At 37.9% G+C, this 25,936-nt stretch overlaps 1 protein-coding gene across 1 annotated transcript; it reads left to right on the top strand.

Moving 5' to 3' along the window:
* Nucleotides 1–24,828: 24,828 nt before the first annotated feature.
* LOC149152582 (uncharacterized) lies at nucleotides 24,829–25,458 on the top strand. The gene is made up of 2 exons (XM_089443531.1): nucleotides 24,829–25,142; nucleotides 25,254–25,458. The coding sequence occupies exons 1-2, from the start codon at nucleotides 24,829–24,831 to the stop codon at nucleotides 25,456–25,458; spliced, it is 519 nt and encodes a 172-aa protein (XP_089299657.1).
* The last annotated feature ends 478 nt before the right edge of the window (nucleotides 25,459–25,936 follow it).

Here is a 25,936-nt window from a genome sequence, read left to right as displayed (position 1 = left end):
AGATCCTTTGTAGCCCACAACGAGGCAAATTTTGTAGCCTTGCATAAGTGTGGATCCTGTGTTGGGACCTGGCTCTCCTCATGTGTTCTCCATGCCACCAATGTGATCAACATAAGTAACCATGTGTAGTGGAATGCCTTTCCATCCTCCTAGGATTCATGGAAATCCACTTGGAACTCATGATAGAGATAGTTGGCCCAATTGTATTGGACCCCTTTGCTGCACTGCACAGCCATAGCTACTACTAGTGCTGACACTTCATCAGTGCGACACTTCCACATGATCTTTATAGCCAAAATTTGGGTAAAAAACTACACAAATCCATCCGATATGGAGCTAATGGAGTAGCCGCACGACTTCTTCACCAACTTGAAGTCGCTCTTCATCTGATCGGAAAGCCTCTTCTCCTGTGATTTTCCCACAAAAGCATCTACGGGGTTAGCACCTTGATAAGGCAAAAAGGTATTCAGTGGATCAACATGTCGTAAATTGGAACAGGCCCTCCCATCTAGAGGCACCCATCATGAACCAACGCTAGCAATTGACGCACACATATAATATTAATGATGTTGCACCTAAAGTGTGGCACCCACAACATTTTGAGCAATCCAGACCACCCACTTCATTGGAACAAGCCTTGTGACAACCGACTCCTCATAGTAGACCTACTTCAAATATTTGCTGGGTTCCAACTATTGGAACTTCACATGATCACCCAGGTCCCAATCCTCCATCTTCAAGAATGGTACCTGGGCCAACAAATCACCCTCCAGAGGTATGTCCTCTGGCAACAATGTTGTGAAGATCTTGTATTTATTCGATTTTGACTCCTTAGTCACTTTGGTAGTGGATTTCCTCAGGGGTACATAAGGTGATAGACAAGTAATTGACACTACTTCCTCTGCATCAATGTATTCAACCCCCATATTCAATTCTTCCTCATCCAAATCCAAGTGTTCCATCAGTTGCTTGCTTTTATCCATCTGACCCTTCTATCTAACCTACATTGAATTTTTGCGTGGTGATTACCACACCGATGCTTGATATGGTTTCTTTTTCTTCTTCTCTCCTACCACGGAGGTAGCAGGTTTAGGCCTTGGCGACCCAGGGGTTGTGGTATGTATGGTTGGTGTTGTATTCATTCTCTCCCAAAATATTTCCTTTTGCCACTTAGGTAAATCCACCTCCCACCCAAATCCTTGCTGTGAAAACTTCTTCCATATCTCTTGCCATTCTCGTTCAAACATGCAGTAATTGTCTCAATGCAAAATAAGGTACAAAAACTCAAGGTAGTCTCTCTGGAATAAAAGTGTTCGAACGTGCAGCCGGAAGTTGCATTTATAGCCCATTTTGAATTCATATCCATCTATTCCCTCTAGATCTCCTTCATTAATGCTCTTTTAGCGACAGATTTCTAAAGATATGCTCTGTAAATGCTCCCCCCTTGATCCCTTGAACAGAAAAACAACCATCTAATCATCTACAGTGGTGTCAATGGTTACTTTTTGGCCAAGCTAAATGGGACCTACCATGTTAACGTAGCTCCTTCATCTCAGCTCCCCTCTTCACCTTTCTTCTAATCGTCGTGTAGCCCTTTCGCTTCGCCAAACTATCCTTTTCGTAGCATATTTTATAGTCCTACACTTCCTTGTAACTTCCTAAAGTACTAAGACTATCCTGAATCTATATAGTCATTACACAAGGGCGGGGTAACCCCTATACAACTTCAATCAACTCCCATTGATTTTTCCTACAGATAGCTCCCCGTTGAGCTTCACGAGCTAAACTGCACCTCCATCCATAATCTCCATGACGATGTATGGTCCTAGCCAATGCATCTGAAACATCCCTAGAAACTTTTTAAACTTTCTATCATACATTAGTACTAAATTTCCATTTTTAAAGGTTCGCCTCTTAATGTGGCGATCATGCCATGCCTTTTCACAAGCCTTTTGCACCTGCTAATGAAAATCTGCCATGAAGCGATCTTCTTCTAACTCAAGTATCCGTGCGAGGTGTTATTCCATTATATTACCCAATCTACCATTTCTGTGACTACAACAATTCTCAAATTGGGCATGATGTACTCCATTGGCATCACTACCTCTTGTCGATAAACCAGCCTAAATGGTGTTTGTCTAGTCAACTTCTTACAGGTAGTTATATATGCCCAAAGAACCGCTGGTATGCACACATCCCAATCGTTCCTATTTGCGTTATAGATCTTCGTCAAAGCATTCTCTAGGATTGTATTAAAAGCTTCAACTCTGCCATCTATGTACATTTTGAAGTGTGCACCCAAAAAATAATTCTTGAACTTCTAGAGCACATATACCATCGCCAACCCTTCGTGCTCCATGGTTGAATAATTATTTTCTTCCTTAAACAACTTTCTGCTCACAAATGCATTCGAATGGACAATGTCTCCTACACCTGGTTGGGTTAACACTACTCCTAATGCTATGCAGGACACATCTACATGCACATGGAATTCTTTCTTCTAATCAGGGAACACTAGAATAGGTGTTGTAACCATTTTTTCCTTTAACACATCTAAAATTTTATGGCAATCATCATCCCAGCAAAACTTCGCATCCTTCTTCAATAATTTTTCCATGGGTGCAATGATATGTTTATTGTGGCTAAATCTAGTACCTCGTGGCACACGTGTTGTAGGGGAGATAGAAATCCTCCTAGAGACAACCTTTGGGTTGATTGTACACTAGTGCCTAGAACATCTTAAATAGAGGAGTGCTTGTAAGATTATATGTGAGGGGTTATAGCACTCCAATTTTCACGTAATTAAAATACAATAAGGGGGCTTGGTTCATTCCTCCAAAGGTATAAGCTATGTATTTAAGGTATTCCCCCACACACATAGTTCCCAGAATTATCACATAGAATAGTGGAGGTCGATTACTTCAAAGGTGATTACATCCTAATAGGCTTTGTTTAGTAAATGATAGAGGATGACCAGGAGGAGTAACTCATCATATGGAGATTGTGGCATCAAGAATTCCATGCATAATACATAGAGCTTGCAGCTTTAAGAATTCCTATACTTATCTGAGTTAGAAAGAGATATAATGAGAGGAAGAGAGGTTGTGTGATATGGTTCATGAAGAGCAACTATTAAAGATATAATTTCAATAATCCATACAGGCACCAGCATTAACAACATCAATGAAAATGAATCTATGAGGAACTTACAGGCACATGCATAACATATTGATACCAACGAATCTGTGAGGAGGTCTTGAAATATTTCTAATGGTAATTTATCACGAATGCATGAGAAGAATATGAACATAATGGAATTAATGGGGGATAACATATTGTAATACTTAGAAGGGGGAATCACCACCGTTTATTTGCTATGTCTGAGAGCTTTGCCTCTATGAAGTAACACAGTCTTAAATACAAGTCATGCACTTATAGATTTATGAGCGAAAAATGGTATCATAGAGTCCAGCCCTCGTGGGTGATAAATTCTAGAACCTCTGTTATAGATTTCATCCCCCTATTTATAAGAAGATAGGGAAAGCTTTGAGTTACGATCAAAATATCTAATCTCGAGCCCCAACTGTCATGCTACACTAGTTGTCTCGGCTCTGCTACCACCTACCTAAAGATTACAACAAGGATTGAATCCCTTTCTTGGAAAAAATGCAGAAATAAATGCACAGAGAAATTAAGAGAGGAAAGAGGAGGTGTCCCCTTGTTTCTTTAGTGGAGGCCTTGGATATATCCACATCCCTACTATCATCAGGCTTCTTTTTAGCTGCTTGAGGCGGTTCACCTTTTCTCGGCTAATTTCTATCAATTCTTCCTTCACTGCCTCAGTGACCTGTTTGGTGGAATAGGGAGCAGAGTGGGAAAGGCGTGTGTCCAAGCGGTCCTTTTCTATATATAGGGAATGGAGCACCATGTCATGCCATTAAGTCTTCCTGAGTTCCTCCCATACTGCTTTGCAGCTGTGCCATACTCCATTAAAGTCCTTAGCTACTGGCCCATCTGCCCATTTAAATATCTGTGACAATGTTTTCTATGCAACACACTCATGGACCTTTGACATTAAAAACAAACGAACATGCAGGTGTTTTTAATTTACCCTTTGGCCCCCTTTATCATAGTCCCTTGTGTGACATTCCTCAACATAACCAGGGGCTAGGACTAGGGGTTTAGTCTTTTGAGTGCCAAGGCTTTGAGCAGCCGTGCGGGGGACCTTTTCCTTTATAATTCAAATTTTCCTTTGTTTTCCTTTCACACCACATCAGTCGATCTCCCGGATGTGAAAACTTTATGAAATATGGATTATGAAATATCACATCCAGGGCCTTTTCCTTTTTTATTGAAAATCCTGTATATCAACGCTTTAAACCTTGCTTTACCCTTTTCCTTGGGGCAGGTCGATGGTCTAGACATGAGGTCCATATAGACCACGACGTAATACTCTATCGCATCTGAGGGGGAGTGCCTACATATTCCAATCGCCTACTGGAGGATAAGGCCCCTTACCCTTTTCTTTGGAGTGGTTCGATAGTCTAGACACTAGGTCATTATAGACCCCGCCATAATACTTTATTGCGTCAGGAAGGGAAATCCCGCATATTGCGATCACCTGCTCGAGGAGAAGGCACCTTACCATTTTCTTTGGAGTGAGCCAATAGTCCGGACGCGAGGTCCTTATAGACCTGTTAGCTCTGCTACATTTTGTGACCTTTGATGGATGGAGAGCAAGGGTAGCAGTCTTGTTTCGTGTTTTATAAGGCTTGCAGAGGTCAGTTCCTGTTCTATTTCATGCCCCTTATAACTCCCGCTAAACTTTGTTTCGTCCCTCATCTTAAATCCTCCTTATTCTCTTTAAAACCCCTTTATCCTTGTTTTGGTTACAAATCCCCGCCTAGACCATTTATAACCAACCCTAGGGATATTTTGTTTCTTCATTATTAAACTGCTTAAACTTTATTTAAAAGGCTTTTGGGCGTTTTGTGTTTTAATATTATAAACCCTCATTAACCTTAAAAAATCCCCATAATAACTTTATAAACCCCGATAACCGTTTAAACCTTATATAAATACATTATATATATATATATATATATATATATATATATATATATATATATATATATATATATATATATATATATATATATATATATATAAACCCGTAGGCCCTCACCTGTCATATCAACCTAGGAGCACGTGCCTTTTACCGTGACCGTCTGATCATCCCGCCTGTTGATCCGATGCCATATGCTTTCCCCGCTCCGCCAGCCTGCTCGTCCTTTAGCCCGCGGGGAACCAGTTTCCCGCTAGCCATGTGTTTTAATCTGATTGCATCGCATTGTTATATACGGAAACCACCTTTCTCGTAAAGCGATACGGGGAAACTGCTTCCCGCCACCGTACCCAGCTTCCTGCCCGTTAACTTGCGCCTATCTCCGCCTCCTGTCATCCATTGGATCATTCCCGCCGCAATCCGACAACCATCGTCTGCCCATCCTTGTTTACACCCAATAGCCTTCTCAGATCAAATCTCCACTGTTAATCCTCTTGATCCGACGGCCAAAACTCTTTCATCCACATATGTCCTCCGATGGCTTGTGCAGCCCAATCTCAACCATCCACCTGAATCATCTAATGACCATTATTCATTCTCGGCTCTTCATCCATTTTCAAGGTGTTTTCCAGTGTTTTTGGCTCGGCTCATGCACGTAAAGAAGGGAGTGATAATACAGTAGTGGGCACATTAATTCCTCAGCTACGTACATTCAAAGACACCATGGTCAAGGACAAGAAGGACAACTTCGATTACATCCAAATATGAATCAGTCATGGAACCTTGTACACATTACATTCCATTTGCTCAGATAGGACATCAAATTATAGAAAGAGCCATTTTGTTCATTAAAAACCATCAAATTGTTATCAAAGACCCATATATAACTGTAAATGTGGTTGGTGATCCATTAAGACACCTCCACGCATAACCTAGCAGAGATATTTTGTAAACAGATTCTATATATACCCAGAAAAACGATGTGATGAGGGTTGGATGAGTGTTATTCTATTGTAAGCTTCAACTTCTGGAGACTGTAACTACTTTGTAACCTGCAACTTCTAGTCTGCATTTCCAACTAATACGAGCTTCTTTTGTTGTTAATTGCTCACTTTCCACTTCTTCTCCTTGTTCAAAGTTGTGCCTATTTTGCAGTTGTTCATATGCTGTTAATGTTTAGCATTAGAGGGGCTATCATCCCACCTCTGTGTTAGGATTTGGCATGCATTAATGAATTTGTTTGCAGGTCTCTGTTGTTTTAATGCCAGAGAGATGTCATCATGTCTGTGTATTAAAAGACGGATTTACAGACCTTATACTGGTTGCAGTTAGCCATCACAAGGTCCTGTGCATCTACTGGTGTGATCAGTCTTCTCCATCATCACATTCTCCTTAAACTGTGAGTAATTGGTGGTCTAAAGCCTTGTAGTCTGGGAGTGTTCACCCATGTCTGGGGTCAATCATAGTAGAAGTGGTTATCTGGCTTGAATATGCATGTTTGTTTCATTCATCCACTACTTTTCCAACTTTTTTTTGAGTTTGTAATGTTCCCGAGCATCTCTGATATACAACCTAGGATAGTTTCTTGGGGTGATAACATTAATTGGCGCCATTGCCAAGGAGAGGAGAATTGAAGCTCAGCTTCCCTGGGAGAATGACACAGCTTCAAGCTTTGATGACAGACAAGGTTTGAACACATTTTCTAGTTGTAATCATCTGTCTGGCGACTACATTGGTGGAAGACCATCCTTTGGCGACTCCACATTGATGTTCTGGCTCAGTTTGTGAGACACACTCGAAGAAATCCTGAGAAATCACTAGCTAAACCAGTGCCTGAACCTGAGAAGACTGTTAAATCTAAGAAAGCTTCACAGAAAGGGGCATCAGGATCAGGTAAGCCCAAGAAATATTATTTGTCTCTGCATGAGGAGTTTTTAGTTGAAAATACACAATTTGAAGACTTAGAGCCTAGTGATATTAATGAACAAAAATCTGCAGAGATTACTACAGCCCCTTGTTTAGTTTGTTCCCCTTTGAATCTCAGTCCAAAGAAGGCATCCCATTTAGTCCAAAACATCCCTTTATCTTTGCCATCCATCACATTACCCCCTATTATTCAATCTTCTAGTATTCTTCCCAATATTTCAATCATGGTAGGACATCAAGAACCTACGAGGATAGAAAGAATTATAGCTGCCAGATATGGACCGTTGGTATTGCCTGTCCCTTTAAATCCTATGCATGTGGGAGAATATCATAAATATATGCCTAAATTCACTGGCACAGAGGGAGTAATAGCAGAAGAACATCTTGAAGCTTTTTACAGTTATGCTGATAATTTAGATATAAGTGAAAATCATGTGTGGATGAGAGTTTTTGTCTAGAGCCTTGATGGAGAGGCTAGGAAGTGGTTTAGAGAATTTCCCTAGAGATCTATAACAAATATAGAAGCATTAGATGATTTATTTTTTAAACAATGGGGAGATAAAAAGGACTTGTTGTATTATCATACTGAGTTTGGTAATCTAAAGAGGGAAAATGGGGAATCAATACCTGATTTTAACAAAAGATTTAATCGAATGTATAGTAAGATTCCAGCTGAGGTAAAACCTACTCCTACCGCTTCCAAACTCACTTATGAAAATGCTTTTGACTCTGATTTCTGCCTGTTATTGAGAGAAAAGAGATGTGCTACGCTAGCAGACATGCAGGATGCAGCCTTAGAGGTGGAATATAATATCCTGACAGAAGAGAAGCTTAAAGGTCAAGCTGACAGAAGGAGGCAGAGAGATCAGGCTTCTACTTCCTCTGCATCATATTTTGACCCCAAATTTGATAAAATGACTAAAATGATAGAGTCATTGGCTGCTAATATATCTAAGTTGGAGGTTGAGCAGAACTCAAGGAAAACAAGGCAACAAAATACATTTTCTCCAAGAAACCCAAATCCTTCTAGAAGAGCAATGAGTAGTTACAAATTATGCAGAGGGGTGAAGAATCAAAAGAGGATCAAAAATTTAAAGCTCCTTTCCAAAATGTAATCATGGAGGAGGAACAATTTGAAGAAGATGAGGATGAAATTCACTGTATGGAAGATAAAGGCAGTGCTGCATTTTTTACATTGGCTAAGTATGAAGAATCATTGCTGCAAGAACAAAATAGTTAGGAGTGGGACAGAGGAGCTATTCTACAAACCGGTGACCAGCAGAGATATAATCTAAGATCCAATGCAAAAAATGTTAAGGAAAATCCTACCCAAAGAGCTGTTGTTCAAACGGAATCTCAGAATATCAAGCAGAGAAGACCAGCAACTGATTCACTCATCCTCAAAGCTCTAGTTCAAGAGGTAAAAAGTTTTGATAAATCATCTTCTTCTTTCAGCATTGAGTTAGAAGTTCAGAAATTGAAAATATCTGTGCCTCTGGTTGAGTTGGTGAAGAGTGAACTATTTAGGAAGCCTATCCTTGAAGCCCTTGAGCTAGAAACCAAACAAACCTCCACTGACTCTGTTAATTTGCAAGATGAAAAACCTGCCATTGTGCTCAGCCCAATGATTGAACCTGCTGATAATGATTCTCCATCTTTTTATATCTCATTGACCATTCATGATAAAATCCTCCACAATTGCCTGCTAGACACAGGGGCCAGCCACAATTTAATGCCTAAAGCTGTCATGGAAGAGTTGGGCCTTGATATCACCAGACCCTATCATGATTTATTTTCTTTTGATTCAAGGAAGGTGAAATGTCTTGGATTGATTAAAGATCTAGCCATTACCTTAACTCAACTACCCATGAAGAGTATGATGATGGATATTGTGGTAGCAGATGTCCCTCCTAATTTTGGTATGTTGTTGTCCAGAGGGTGGATTAAGAGACTTGGTGGGACCTTACAAAATGATTTATCTTATGCTATTGTCCCAGTGTTTGGAGGAGAAATAAGGAGGTTATATAGAGAAGCACAGTTGGCATATATCATTAGTGATGAGAAGAACCCTACAAATCATCCCATATATGCAGTGGACACTAATTTTGGAGCATGCATTCTCTAAATGGAAGAATCTCAGAAGGTCATAATGCATATCAGGAAACCAATTGTTCAGGCTGAGAAAGAGCAAGGAATTTAGATTTGGGGGTTATTCTTTGATGGAGCGTGTTCCAAGGAGACTGCAGGAGCAGGGGTGGTGCTAGTTTCTCCACAACAAGAAAGCATTCAGCTGTCTTTCAAGTTGGTTTTTCAAGTGACAAACAACATAACAGAGTATGAGGCTTTGTTGTTGGGCCTTAACGCAGCAAAATACAGAGGAATCAAGAGTATAAAGGTATTTGAATATGCTGATCTGATTATCCAACAAGTGAATAAAACGTTTCATGCAAAGCACCCAAGGCTGAAAGCATATAGAGATGAGGTATGGAGAATCAGGGATTCCTTTGATTTTTTCTGTATTTCATACATTTCTAGAGCCCAAAATCATCTTGTTGATTCCCTTGCTGTCTCTGCTAGTCTATTTATTCGTCCTATGCCTCCCAAACTAGTGTATGAAGTCTAAGTCAAGTACAGACCTTCCTTGCCTGACAATGTCCACCATTGGAAGGTTTTTGAAAATGATGAGGAGTTGAATAGGTTCCTTCAAGTCATTGATGAGTTCTCTGAAATGCAAATTGACCAAGAAAACGATGCCTTGGAAGAAAAACCCCAGTCCCAACTTAGAAATGAGATTGGTAAAGACAATATTGTCCAGCTTCCTAGTAACCATATTCCTAAGGGCCTAATTCCTCTTGAAAGACTGTTTGACCAGAATGATGTGCCTTACAAAGATGTCCAAAAAGAAGATCAATCTGCAGTATCTAAGCATGATATAGGAAGTCCAGGTCAGCCTAGGTATGTGAATTTGTCCACTCATTTGTTCGCTGATTAAAGTGTTGAACACTGCAATTTAATGAGGCAATTTGCAGATGTGTTTTCCTGGGAATATAGTGATTTGAAAACTTATGAAAAGAACATAATTCAACATAAAATCCCTCTGGAAAGAGACACTATACCATTCAAACAGAAGATGAGACCAATAAATCCCATGCTTCTTCCACTGATTGAAAAAGAGATTAAAAAATTACTGGCTGCCAAGATTATAGTCCTGCTCAGGCATTTGAAATAGGTAGCCAATCTAGTGGTGGTAAGGAAGAAGAGTAGAGAAATCAGACTATGTGTTGATTTCAGAAATTTGAACAAATGCTCAAAGAAAGAAAACTATCCTCTGCCAAAGATGGAGCATTTGTTACAAAAGGTCTCAGGAGCTAAAGTAATGTCATTTTGGATGGATTTTCATGCTTTAATCATATTGTTGTGCACCCAGATGATCAAGACAAGACTACATTTACCACTCCTTGGGGCACTTTTATGTATGCCAAAATGCCATTTGGATTGATGAATGATGGAGCCACCTTTCAGAGAGCTATGGATATAGCATTTGTGGGAGAGAAGGACAAATTTGTGCTTATCTACCTTGATGATATAACAGTTTACTCCAGCAGCCATCGAAATCATTTGCATCATTTGAAAAAGGTGTTTCTGAAGTGCAGGAGGTTTGGAATATCAGTCAATCCCAAAAAATCACAATTTTCTTTGAATGAAGGCAAGCTGTTGGGACATGTTGTGTCTACTGCAGGTGTTCAAATTGACCCAAAAAGAGTCAAAGCAATTCATACTTTGTTTGTCCCTAGATCAAAGAAGGATATCCAATCCTTTCTGGACAAAATTAATTTTGTTAGGAGGTTTATTCCAAATTTTGCAGAATTGGTGAAGCACGTGATCTCCATGTTGAAGAAAGGAGCAGAGGTAAGATGGATTGATGCAACAAGAAAATCATTTGATTCCATCAAAAAAGATATTATGGAGGCTCCCACATTAATAAGTCCAGATTACAGCAAGGAGTTCCATATTTTCTCATTTGCCTCTGAAGACACCATTGCAGTTGTTTTATTGCAACAAGATGAAGAAGGTTCATAACATCCAATAGCGTTTTTAGCAAGAATTTGAGGGATGCAGAACTAAGGTATGATATTATAGAAAAACAGGCATATGCTCTTATTAAATCCTTAAAGGCTTTCAGAGTTTATATCTTGCATTCAGAAATAATTGCATATGTGCCTTCTGTTGCAATAAAAGATGTCCTAACACAACCTGATGTTGATGGAATAAGAGCAAAATGGATTACAAAAATGATAGAATTTAATGTAGAGTTGAAGCCCACCAAGTTGGTCAGAGGTCAGGGGCTTGCCAAGTTATTGGCTGAGGAAAATTGCAGGTCTTTGGACATTGATTTCCTATATGAAAATGTAGAAAATGGTCAGGAAAAAGAGGAAAAAACTGTTGAAACAGAGAGAAATCAGTTACTGGCTGAAAATCTAGCTTCATGTAACTGGTATGCTGAAATAATTAATTTCTTGTTGAAGCTAGAGATCCCTTTAGAATTTACTCCAAGTCAAGCTAGAACTTTAAAACTTAGAGTAGCAAAGTATTGTATCAATGAAAATCTGCTCTATTGGAGGGATCCATTTGGAATATTTTTAAGGTGCCTGGACAGAGAACAATCAAAAGAAGTTATGCAGCAGTTTCATAACAACATGTGTGGAGGGAACCATTATTGGAAAACTACAACCCATAAAATTCTCAGAGCTGGGTACTATTGGTCCACCTTATTTTTTGATGTGTTTGCTTTTGTTAAATCTTGTGACAGGTGCCAAAGATTTGAAGGAAGACAACAGTTGAAATCCCTGCCCCTAAAACCAATTTAGGCAAAAGGACCTTTTCAGTAGTGGGGCTTGGATTTTATTAGAGAAATCAATCCACATTCCAATGGCCAGCACAGGTGGATATTAGTAGCCACTAATTACTTTACTAAGTGGATTGAAGCAGTCCCTACAAGGAAGGTTGATTATAATGTGGTCATAAAGATTTTGACAAAGAATATCTTCAACGGATTTGGTTGTCCACATAAATTAATTACAAATAATGCAACAGCTTTCAGGGCAAAGGAATTGGTGGAAATGTGTGATTCAATGGGTATTAAACTGGTTCATTACACCTCATATTATCCTTAGGGAAATGGTCTAGCAGAATTCTCTAATAAAATTCTAAGCAGGATAATTAAAAAACTGTTAGAGGACAACAAAAAGAATTGGGATTCAAAGCTCAAGTATGCACTGTGGGCTGATAGAGTGACCATTAAAAAATCCACAGGGCATTCTCTATTCAAGCTAGTATATGGCACTGAGGTTGTATTTCCAATCCATCTAATTCTCCCTGTGGAAAATTTCCTTCAAGAAGAGCAGGATGAGGAAGAAGAAATGGCAAAGAGGATCATTGATTTAGCAGAGGTATATTAGATTAGAGAATAGCTGGTGGAAAAGGCTACTGCACATCAGAAAAAGATCAAGGAAGGCTTCGACAAGAAGGAAAAATCAAATAATTTTCAGGTTGGAGACATGGTTTTGAAATGGGATGCATTGAAGGAAAAGAAAGGCAACCATGGGAAATTTGATGCTTTCTGGACAGGGTCTTTCATCATTTCACAGGTGCAAGGGAACAACACCTTCATATTGAAAAGTATGGGAGGAGAGACAGTTTTTGATGGCCCAATTAATGGGTGGTTTGTGAAGGTTTATGTTATTGAATTGAGGCTTTTGTGATCCATAATAGTTGTAAGCAGAACTTCAGCGAAAATCACATGAGGAAAGACCTTTGTCGATGCGTTTCGAACCAACCAGTGTGGTTCATCGTCAAGACAAGTTGAAGAAACAGATCCAGCTAAGCATGTTAAATAGTCTGAGCAGAGACTCCAACGACTAAATCGACCAACGGCTAATTTTGACCTACGGACCCAGGTCAAATTACAGTTCATTAATTTAATTTTATTATTATTTTTAATATTAATACATAAAATATTTATTTAATGGTTAGTTTTAAAAAATTAATTTATATATATATATATATATATATATATATATATATAGTACTAATAATAGGTTATTAATAAAAGTTAGGATTCAAAATAAATAAAATACTATTTAGAAGGTAATTCAATTATTTATTTATTCACTAATTTTTGTTTATATATATATATATATATATTCCAATTAAAATATATAGTTAAGGTTCAAAAATATCAAAAAAAAAAATAATATAAATGGTTAGTTAGAAAAGGTAATATTTAATTTAATTAACTTATTTGTTATTATATATAAGTAATTTTTTTGTTTAATTAAGTTATTTATTATTTATTCACTAATTTTTGTTTATATATATATATATATATATCCAATTAAAATATATAGTTAAGGTTCAAAAATATCAATAAATAAAATAATATAAATGGTTAGTTAGAAAAGGTAATATTTAATTTAATTAACTTATTTGTTATTATATATAAGTAATTTTTTTGTTTAATTAAGTTATTTATTAATTAATATTATATTAGTAAAATAGTCTTGATATTAATATATTATTAAAATTGGTAGACAAAATATCATTATTAATTTAATATTATTAATATTAATACTAATATTATTATTATTCTTATTAGTATTAATATTAATATTAATATTAGTATTATTATTATTAATATTGTTATTTATGAAAAAGAGTGAAAATAGGTAAGATAAAATACTTTAAAGGTTAGTAAAACTTTAATTTAATTAATTTATTTAAATTATTTATTAATAATTATATATATATATATATATATATAAAGTAATAATATTCGGTTATTTAGATAAAAGTTAGGAAAAAAATAAAAAATAAAAAATAAAAAATAAAAAATAAAAAATAAAAGTAAAACTAAAAATAAAAATAAAATAAAATAAAAATAAAATAAAAATAAATTAAATAATAATAATCAAACTAATAATAATAATGCTTAAAATAAATAAATAAAATATCTATCTATAATATATATATATATATATATATATATATATATATATATATATATATATAGTAATAATAATACTCCTAAATATTTGTAAATATAGGGTATATAAATGAATAAATAAATAAAATAGGGAGAACGACAAAAAAGGGGAGGAACAGGAAAAAGATCAACCCCAGAAGGAAAGCTCCAGGGGAACACAGAAAACTACGACGACAGGGCAGGGATCCAACAGCTACTGATTTTCCAGTCGTCATCTCTATTGAGATTGTTAGGCCTTCTTTCAATCTCAATAGCTTCCCTAAATTTGCAATGATGGAAATGAGCAATCTTAGCAACAACCTTGGCCTCTTCAATACAAACCTCATGTATTGAAGAGGCCAAGGTTGTTGCTAAGATTGCTCATTTCCATCATCGCAAATTCAGGGAAGCTATTGAGATTGAAAAAAGGCCTAACAATCTCAATAGAGATGACGGCTGGAAAATCAGTAGCTGTTGGATCCCTGCCCTATCGTCGTAGTTTTTTGTGTTCCCCCTAGAGCCTTCCTTCTGGGGTTGATCCGTTTTGCTCTGTGGTTGGTTTTGGTCTTTTTCCTGTCCCTCCCCTTTTTTGTCGTTCTCTCTATTTTATTTATTTATTCATTTATATACCCTATATTTACAAGTATTTAGGAGTATTATTATTATTATTATTATTATTATTATTATTTTATTTTTCTATTTTTTTATTTTTATTTTTTTATTTTATTTTTTTATTTTTATTTTTATTTTTATTTTATTTATTTATTTATTTATTTTTTAAGCATTATTATTATTATTATTATTATTTCTCGATTAAGACTAAATCTATTAAGTAAAAAATAATGTACAAGAGGATACATCCCAAAGATGCAAGAAACCGGCAACCGGAAATGATAGACCTATCAACCTCGGTTCCGGAAAAAGAGCTAAACAAGCAAGGAGCTACAGCAAGTCACTAGAAGCTGAAAGAAACATGGAAAACTACCCAGAGAGGGTAGAGGCTTCAACACGTGGCTTTTTCCCTTTTCGTTTTTTGACTACAACCCAGCCATTTTGAGGTGGATGAGCGATTACAACTTGAAGATTGGGATCCTCCACCGGGGATCCCTCCTTGGGGAAGCCCTCCTTTTCTGAATCCGAGGAGGAGGACAAGTGAACACGTTTCTGAGCAATGGCTGAGTCCGAGGGAGGCGCCAGACCATCGGTGGAGGGGGCCACGGAATGAGGGGCCTGTTCCAGATCTTCATCATTGTCTTCATCTTCAGAGCTGGAGGAACCAGAATCCACCACTGGCGGTGGAGAGCAAGGAGTCCAACGTTTGGACTTGGGCTTGGAGGCATTGGCCTTGTTCTTTTTTGCCGGGCGAGATGGGCATGTATTCTGCAAGTGCCCAGATTGGTGGCAATGGCGACACCGAAAAGCAGTATTCTCGTAGTCCAGCGTCTGGGTCCAGACAAAGTCGTTTATCTTAAGGTTGATCTGTTCTGGAAGACCTTTGCTCAGGTCTAACTCCGCACATATTCTTGCATATGAGTAGAGACCTTTAGATTCCCGCCAAAAATCTCCACTGAGGAAGCTGCCCAAGGTGTCTCCTATGGCTCTGAAGACCCGAGTACTCCATAGGTGGGCAGGTAAGTTTGGAAGCCGAATCCATACCGGAGTCTTGGTAATGACTGCAGTGGCTGGATCAAAATCTGGGAACCAAGGAGTCAAGAATAACCCTGCAGTTCCCATGAACCACGGGCCCTCTTCTAAGGCTTTTTCATAGTGCTTACTGTTATCAAATAGCACTATGAAGTAGCCTTTCGAACAGAAAAAGATCTTGCAGTGATGTGTCCAGTTTGCATGGATCCAGGTGTAGAGATCCTGAGAACGCGGCCACAATCCATTAAATCTGCAGATGATGGCTCTTTCAGCAAAATCTTGAAGCTGGGAAGCCATTTCTTCATGAATGAGTTCAACAAAGGGAACTTCTTCGATCTTGTCAACCAAGAAGACCTTGGATTTAGGGGCTTCCGGAGATTTCGGGTTCTCAGAGTGGACTGCATCTTTGTATGAGAAAGGCCGGGTAGAGGAAGATTGCCCCACTGCCCCTCCTCTTAAACGAAGGGTCGCCACCACCAAGCTGTTCCTAGAAATGCTGTAAGCAGAGAGCTGAAAAGGATCTTCAAGTTGTTTACCTTGAGAGAGAAGTCGCAGAGTGCTTGATGGAATCCCCAATCTGCACTCTAGCTTCCGTTTAAGTTCCTGCACCAGGTCTGAAGGGCGAACCCATTGCATGATGGTTCTGCCTGAAGGCTGAGAGATTAAAATCTGAAAGGAGTCAGATACAGGCCTTGATCCTATGCCTAGATGATTACTGCTCTCTGGATCTGACCATGGCATGTCTTGTTCTGCCTGCTGGATGACCGGATCTGGCCATTCGTTGTCAGATCTGAGGCTACGATTGCCTTTCGGAGAGGATTTGATCGCCCCTGATCCGTATGGAGACCAAGCGAGTGATGAGATCAACTGCTCTGGCTCGTGGCGGAAGCAACCAGATATTAGACCGGTTAAGACCCTAATGGCAATTGCAGATCTTCCGTGAAGGCAAGAGGGGCTTGAGCTGAACTTGCTGCGGCTGTCCTGAACGCTGGGCAGAAGGATAACTGTAATAACCTGCGCGGCTGTGGGTGGAGATCGAAATCCCAGTTCGAGTCCAAGCTGAGCAACTGCGTCCTGAACGGCAGAGAGCCGCAGCAAAACGGAGGCCGAAGGCGCTGAGTCTGCGACGGCTGTAGTGCTCAACTTCGTGAGCTTTAGGGTATATCTGGTTGCATCATATGAGGTCCACGCACAGTCTGCCCCAGCGACCAGATCGGCCAAGAGAAGATGGGGGGAAACTCTCAGTAAGTATTTGATATCACGCATGCTAGAAAAGAGAGTCAATACCTGTGTTTCCTGTATTGGATTCGCATCATCGGCTGCGACATGGCTGAGAGTCAATACCTGCGTTTCCTGTATTGGATTCGCATCATCGGCTGCGACATGGCTGATCAGGGGCCGGGCGGCGGCCGAAACAGGGGAGGCGGCGAAGAGTCGGCTAGGGTTCATTGTCGGCTCTCGTCTCCTCTCCGTTCTAAGACGAGCACTGTTACTACTCTATTGATTTGTGCATTATTATTATTATTAGTTTTATTATTTAATTTATTTTTATTTTCATTTCATTTTATTTTATTTTTATTTTTAGTTTTATTTTTATTTTTATTTTTTTATTTTTATTTTTCCTAAGTTTTATCTAAATAACCGAATATTATTACTTACTTTTATATATATATATATATATATATATATATATATATATATATATATATATATATATATATATATATATATAATAAATAATTTAAATAAATAAATTAAATTAATGTTTTTAACTAACTTTAACCTTTTTTATTTTAGCAATTACGCTTGTTTGTCACTCTTTGAACATGTGAACAAACTAGACTTCATCCATAACTTATAAGATATAACATAATAATAAGTATATCTTACCTATTTTCACTCTTTTCCATAAATAATAATATTAATAATAATAATACTAATATTAATATTAATACTAATACTAATAAGAATAATAATAATATTAATATTAATATTAATAATATTAAATTAATAATGATATTTTGTCTACCAATTTTAATAATATATTAATATCAATACTATTTTACTAATATAATATTAATTAATAAATAACTTAATTAAACAAAAAAATTACTTATATATAATAACAAATAAGTTAATTAAATTAAATATTGCCTTTTCTAACTAACCATTTATATTATTTTATTTATTGATATTTTTGAACCTTAACTATATATTTTAATTGGAATATATCTATATTTATTTATTTTATATTAACAAAAATTAGTGAATAAATAAATAAGTGAATTACCTTCTTAAACTAACCCTAACAGTATTTTATTTATTTTGAACCATAACTTTTATTAATAACCTATTATTAGTACTTTAATATATATATATATATATATATATATACATATATTAATAAATTAATTAATTAATTTTTTAAAACTAACCATTAAATAAATATTTTATGTATTAATATTAAAAATAATAATAAAATTAAATTAATGAACTGTAATTTGACCTGGTCCGTAGGTCAAAATTAGTCATTGGTCGATTTAGCCGTTGGAGTCTCTCCTCAGACTAGTTAACATGCTTAGCTAGATTTGTTTCTTCAACTTGTCCTGACGATGAACCACACTAGTTGGTTTGAAACGCGTCGACAAAGGTCTTTCCTCATGTGATTTTCGCCGAAGTTCTGCTTACAACAAAGGTTTATGTTGTTTAAGGTCTTTGGGCCTTAAAGGCTGTAAATATTTTGTTTTTATTAGTTTGTGTAGGCAAAATAGACTCCATGCCCAATGGAACACTAGGAACTTTGGCTAATTTGTTTTTAGCTGGAAAGGCATTGGTCTGCAGGTTCTTGAGACCTCACAGGGAGGATCTCATCCCCAGAAGGATCCAATGTTAGCTCTGCTACATTTTGTGACCTTTGATGGAAGGAGAGCAGGGGCGGCAGTCTTGTTTCATGTTTTATAAGGCTTGAAGAAGTTGGTTCCTGTTCTCTTTCATGCCCCTTATAACTCCCACTAAACTCTGTTTCCTCCCTCCTCTTAAATCCTCCTTATTCTCTTTAAAACCCCTTTATCCTTGTTTTGGTTACAAATCCCCACCTAGACCTTTTTTAACCAACCCCGGGGATATTTTGTTTCAACATTATTAAACTGCTTAAACTTTATTTAAAAGGCTTTTGGGCATTTTGTTTTAATATTATAAACCCCTGTTAACCTTAAAAAAACCCCATAATAACTTTATAAACCCCGATAACCGTTTAAACCTTATATAAATTATACATTATATATATATATATATATATATATAAACTCGTGGGCCCTCACCTATCATATTAACCTAGGAGCACGTGCCTTTTACCATGACCGTTCGATCATCTTTCCTGTTGATCCGATGCCATACGCTTTCCCCGCTCCGCCAACCCGCTTGTCCTTTAGCCTGCGGGGAAGCGGTTTCCCATCAGCCACGTGTTTTAATTTGATTGCGTCGCATAGTTATATACAGAAACCACCTTTCCTGTAAAGCGGTGCGGGGAAACCACTTCCTGCCACCGTACCTGGCTTCCCGCCCATTAACTTGCGCCTATCTCTACCTCCCGTCAGCCGTTAGATCATTCTCGCCACGATCCAACCGTCATCGTCTGCCTATCCTTGTTTACACCTGATAGCCTTCTCAGATCAAATCTCTACTGTTAATCCTCTTGACCTGACAACCCAAACTCTTTCATCTGCATATGTCCTTCGATGGCCTGTGCAGCCCGATCTCGGCTGTCCATCTGCATCATCTAACGACCATTATTCATTCTCGGCTCTTCATCCATTTTCAAGGCATTTTTCAATGTTTTTGGCTCGGCTCATGCATGCAAATAAGGGAGTGATAATATAGCAGTGGGCGCATTAATTCCTCAGCTACCTACATTCAAAGACACCACAGTCAAGAACAAGAAGGATGGCTTCGAGCACATCCAGAGATGAATCAGTCATGGAGCCTCGTACACTTTACATTCCATTTGCTCAGATAGGACATCAAATTTCAAAAAGAGCCATTTTGTTCATTAAAAACCATCAAATTGTTATCAGAGACCCATATCTAACTGTAAATGTGGTTGGTGATCCATTAAGACACCTCCATGCATAACCTAGTAGAGATATTTTGTAAAAATATTCTATATATACCCATAAAAACAATGTGATGAGGGTTGGATGAGTGTTATTCTGTTGTAAGCTTCAACTTCTAGAGACTGTAACTACTTTGTAACCTGTAGCTTTTGGTCTACATTTCCAGCTAATACAAGCTTCTTTTATTGTTAATTGCTCACTTTCCACTTCTTCTCCTTGTTCCAAGCTGTGCCTGTTTTGCAGTTGTTCATGTGCTATTAATGTTTAGCATTAGAGGGGTTGTCATCCCACCTCTGTGTTAGGATTTAGCATGCATTAATGAATTTATTTGCAGGTTTCTGTTGTTTTAATGCCAGAGAGCTGTCATCCTGCCTGTGTATTAAAAGACAGATTTACAAACCTTATACTGGTTGCAGCTGGCCATCACAGGGTCTGTGCATATGCTGGTGTGATCAGTCTTCTCCATCATCACATTCTCCTTAAACTATGAGTAATTGGTGGTCTAAAGCCTTGTAGTCTGGGGGTGTTCACCCATGTCTGGGGTCAATCATAGTAGAAGTGGTTATCTGGAATGAATATGTAGCATTTGTTTCATTCATCCACCACTTTTCCAACTTTTTGTTAAGTTTGTAATGTTCTCGACCATCTCTGATATACAACCTAGGAGAGTTTCTTGGGGTGATAACAAGACCTTGCCATAATACTTTATTATGTCTGGAAGGAAGTCCCACATATTGCAATTTCTCAATGCAAGTCACAGGGTGATGTCATCACTGCCATGTGTCATCCTATGAGTGGTGACACGTGGCACTCGAAAATGGCCCAAAGTCACCATTGAAAACTCTAAAACTGGGCGACACGTGTACTCTACCACATCATCAATCATACTGCCATGTCACTAATGATGTCAGTTGCCCTATCAGCTCAAAGGACCAATCAGAGGCTGCACGTGGCCCCCTAGAGGAGAGTGAAAAGGGCCTACTCGACCATGTTTTGTAAGCCTTTCTTGTGTTAAAATTTTCATCCCTTTCTCGGTGATACAACACTATATCGCAATATCGGCCCTCGCATGGTCTATCAAGTTTAGAACTCTGCCGATATGATTATCTTGCGAGATGTGGGGTTGTCGGGATGCGAGAACCCGCCACGTGTAGGAGAGAGAAAGGGGAGGCCCGACCCTTGTTTTGTCAGACATTTCCTTTGTATTTGGTTTTCCTGCCCCCTGATGATGCACGACTTTATCACATGATCAGAAGTTTGTGAGTCTTTTGAATTTTGAACTGTGTCGATCGCCGATATCGCAGAATTGTGATATATGTTGTGCTCAGACTCGTCAACTGCTGATATGCAATATCAGCGATCGATGAATCTCTATTTTTCATTCTGATCGTGTTCATTTCCTTCTAGAAAGACTGATTTGAGATTTCGATAAGCCTCTCAGGTCCCAATTGTGATTTTCCCTCATACTTAGCTATTTTTTTTATTTTTTGGGCTTTCCAAGGCAATTGTTAAAATTCTTTAACTTTTGCTCTAGGAGTCCATTTTTGGACTTCCATATACTGTTGGAAACATATTTTGGAGAAATAGGCAATGGAGAGGGATTGATTAAGCTCTGAAAGATTCTTTGGCCCAAATATTAGCATAAAACATGGTTGTTATTTGACTTTTTAAGCAACATTGATGAAGCAGTGAGTGACAACATTGGCTCCTACTAGAGACAGTGCCTTGCTTGCAAGGTGTTGAGAACCTATAGACCAATATCCTTCACCATTGGGCATGAAGTCAGTAATATATGAAATTTTTAATCAGTAAAATCTCTATGGGACTTTCCTCTTGAATCTAAAATGCGGAAAAAATAAAAAACTTTAACTAGAAAGTAAATTCTTAGCTAGTGAGCTTATATTTGCACAATCCTACTTATGCTCAGGGCTCAATTCACCTAAGTTAGTTCAACCCTACGATGGAGCTAGGAAAACATTAGAGTGTTGGGCCTTATGCCTTCACACTACTGAAAAACAAAAATTAAAATTAGCATGCACCATGAAAAATTTTCAAACATGTAACCTGAGACATGCTCTAGACATAACCTCCGTTGTTGGCTTAAAATATGCTCATATACTCACTGACTCAGCCATAGGGTCATGTAATAGACAAGGAGTGCTTGCAGTTGTCTCTTTTTCATAGGAAATTTTCTTACCAATGTCCTCTTGGCCAGGGCATCCAAAAACATCTTTCAGCTCCTCAGCCTTAGATTCTCCAAGAGAAGCTTGTTGCTAGGAGTTATTTCCCCACTTGCTCATAAACAACTCCTTTTGAAATTTTGTGGCCATCTCTTCCTCCTCTGAATAATTTAAATCACAAATGGGAGGAGGGTCTTGGTCTTATTCTTCAGGCAAAAGATGATCATTGTAAACTAGAGGCTCTTCGCTAACCTCCTGATGGGCTTTCACTTCTTGCGCAACTTCCCTTACTAGAAGTGACGTGGCTCTGCATCACTTGACTCTACAGTAGAGTCGTATTCATTAGAGGAAGGAGAAACATTCAGTTTGGCTAAATCAGACCCCTGAGGTTTTGTTGGCAGCTCAGTGATATCTCCTTCTTCACTTTCTTGCTCATTGGGTGATGCTTCCAGATGCTAGTAGATGTTTTCTCTAAGTGGAGCTCTGCTAGCATCTTCAACAAGGCATTCAACCTCAGGAATGTATTCATCATTAAGAGGTGTACAAAAATATTCAAATAAATCATTCGATGGATAAATATTTTAAAATATTGATAGTACGCTATATGAAAAATCTTAGGGAATATATACTGCCACGAGGTATCATTCTGTCCCAGACTCTAGCATCCCCCTCTAAAGGCAATTTGAACAAATTCATTTGTACATATTCAATAAGAATACCTTTTTTCTCCATGCATTCATGAAAGCATTTGAGGTGTTGGTCAAGTCTTCTCTCTAAGTTCTTGTTAAACACACACATGGAAGAGACAAAATAGGAAAGATAAGCACGAGTATATTTATTATTAACAAATGATATACATTTATAGTACATGGTGTGACCCTTGGATTCATATTCCAAGTGGTTTCTTAGAATCCTTTTGGTTGTTCAGCTTCCACACCAACCCTTAGAGGATTAGGTGTCCAACATTCCCCCCCCCCTTAATCCGAAGGGTTATGTATGAGTCCAAGAATAGAGTTGTAATACAAAATGTGCAAAAATGCATGGCAGCACTACGCTGAATGTGCTCTCTAAAATGTTGATATAAGGGGGGTGGTTTAAGGATGACCACCAACACTGGAATGCTTATTGCAGTTCCCAGAACTCTTCCAACTCTAGCATGAAGCTTAGGTCTTCTGCTAGAGGAAGTGCTCCTAATGTTTTGAAGAGGGAAACCTTCAACCATGAAAGAGAGGTCTCACCCTGCATAAAAGGAAGAACTTTAGCCTAAAAAGGGAATTCTCAACCTATTATGGTTTAAGGATGACCAACAACTCTGGAATGCTTAATGCAATTCCTGGAACTCTTCCGAAATTGGCAAGAAGCTGAAGTCTTCTGCTAGAGGAAGTGTCCCCAATTCTTTGAAGAGGTATCACTGACTGAAGGCATGCTCAGGGGCATCTTTGTCTTTGGCTACAACTCTAAATCTAGTATGGAAGATTGTGGCTCAGGCTTGCTTGATGTGGCTTTGAAGCTTGTAGATGACCATCAATTCCCCCCTGTCAGATACAAGGTGAGATGATGGGCTTGGGAAGTGCATACTGAATTTCTGCATCTGCATGTACAACTACTACTTCATTGGGTATTAAATTTGAATGAAATTGTTGCTTATGGGAGTCTGTTTCAATGTTCTGAATAAAAACGGGTTCAGAATGATGAATCCTCTGTTTTAATTCTTCTTGCCAAAGCTGAGATTCAAGCTCCAAAAATTCTACCTTTCTTGTGTATATTGCAGATAGGTTTTAATATCACAGAGAGTGTTCTTGCTGATTTTCACTATATCATGATCAGTAGAATGCACCAAAGTTTTCAAGAATTCTAATACTTCAGTAATTTGAGCCGTATTCTCCATTGTCAAAATTACACCTTTTAAAAACTGATCACAACTATGACCCAATGCAGAAAAGTAACACCCTCTCATAGTACAAAGACACATCAATATCCTCTATAAATGTGCACCAATTGACCAATGTGAAACCAGCAAGCACCAATTACTGTAATGAATTCACAATCCATTACATAAGAATAAGAGTTCACTCATGACCAACATATAGAATGCAATATGTTCCGATAATACAAATGACTAAAATTTCCTCCACAACAGACTACTTTTAATTTCCAAAATAATAATTGCCTTCATACAACCCACCAAACTCTTATGCAGTAGTCGAAGTAATAAGGAATCAAGGTAGTGAAGCATGGATCTATGTAGTGAAGCTCTTCTAGCCATCAAGCAATAGGACCAGAGAATCCAGTCACAGCCATGAAAGGTTTTCGAATAGTAGTGATTGTGGGTGTCCTTCTATGGGCACAGAGATTTCAGTGAGGGTACCCTCGTTGTCGCTTTGGCTTGCAAACTCAAAAAAATTTGATGTGGCCGACTTTAGCAACCACGAAAAACATGGCTGAGTTCGAATGGTTTTTGTAGCAATGAGTTCTTTGGCTTTGGTTTCCAAAAAATGGCATGGCAGCTGCTAGGGTTTTGTATATGGTTTAGCTCCACAGTGCCACCCTTTTCTTTCCCTTTTTGAGTACTTTCGACACTAGAGCATGTCTAGTTTTAGTATTTTGTTATAGCTCAACAACTAGACTTCAACTGCAATTCCGTGCAACTTTTGCATTACCACACATCAAAGAAGTTGATAGAATTAAAGACACTCTTTCAAACTTAGATGAGTCAGAAAATCAGCTATACGATTCATTGAGAATATTGGAGTTAATGCAACTTTCTATCAACATTCTAAAGGCAACTGCTATTGGCAGGATAGTGAATAGATTAAAGAACAGAGTTCAACGAGAATTAAGTCCATCGTAAAGAAGCTAATCAATGTTTAGAAAGATCTTATGGATGTATGGTCAAAGACTGCTGATGATGTTGTTGTGGTGGCTATAGGCACCTCTCCAAACTCAGTTTCACCAAAATATTTCAAAGATGATGATGGTCTACCTTCTCCTCCACTTGATGAGGGTGCCTTTTTAACATCTCAGACCACATCAATAGAAATGTCTCAGTTGTTTGATGGAATGGATGAGGATGGAAATCTTCAAAATACCAATGGACATGACAAAGATGGAGATGATGGTTATTTTGAAAAACAATGCACAGTGGCACCTTCGAGTAATGGCAAGTGGTCTATTCAACAGAGCAATGTTGTAAGGTAAGGTGCAATAAATGGTAAACAAGGAACCCTGGGAGATAAAAAGGCAACGAGAGACACAAAGTCACATATTCAATAGTAGAAGAATACTGATCATAGACATTCAATTAGTATTCCAAATGATGGAGCTGCCACTTCCATGTGTGTTAAGAATACAAGTGGAATGCCTCAGAGGAATGAACTTAGGGACAATGTTCGTCGTTGCATTGATCGAATGAAGAATCAAATAAGGGATGCTTCTCTTCCACCTCGAAATAAGCCAACATGTTTAGTTGATATATCTGTAAAGGTTGAAGCTTCTAAAAGAAAGCTTTAGGAACGATACCAACAAGCAGAAACTGCAAAGAGGCAATGAACTGTTCAAGTAATGGATCTGCAAGGCCTCCCTACAAATGGGAGTAATCTTGTAAAACCATCGCAAGCTAAAATAGGGTCACATAATAGGCAGTGATTCATTAATCACATATAGGAATGTCATACTATCCAGCCCTGAGTAGTCTAGTATAAATTGCTTGAAATCATGATACAATGGTCATGCCTATTTTTCTGTGATTATGAAGCTTCCAGATGGAGTGGAGTGTATTTTGAGAACAAGAAGGACTTCAATTCATTTCTTAGGACTTCAAATAAAATCACAAAAAATGCGCTAGGAGTATGGACTTGGAATTTGAATTTCAAAGAAAACGCCTTTTGAGAGCCAACGGTGTAAGCGAAGGCTAACATGGCAAAACATGCGGAATTATTGCACAGTTAAAATGTAGAGGTAAAATTTCAACGAGGAATGGAGAAAGAGC

This window comes from Pinus tabuliformis, chromosome 9 (assembly GCF_031772625.1).
Source record: "Pinus tabuliformis cultivar Carrire ecotype Pingquan chromosome 9, CPIR1, whole genome shotgun sequence".
Taxonomy (NCBI): Eukaryota; Viridiplantae; Streptophyta; class Pinopsida; order Pinales; family Pinaceae; genus Pinus; species Pinus tabuliformis.
Note: the sequence above shows the minus strand (reverse complement) of the source record. Positions and strands in the feature narration are given on the sequence as shown.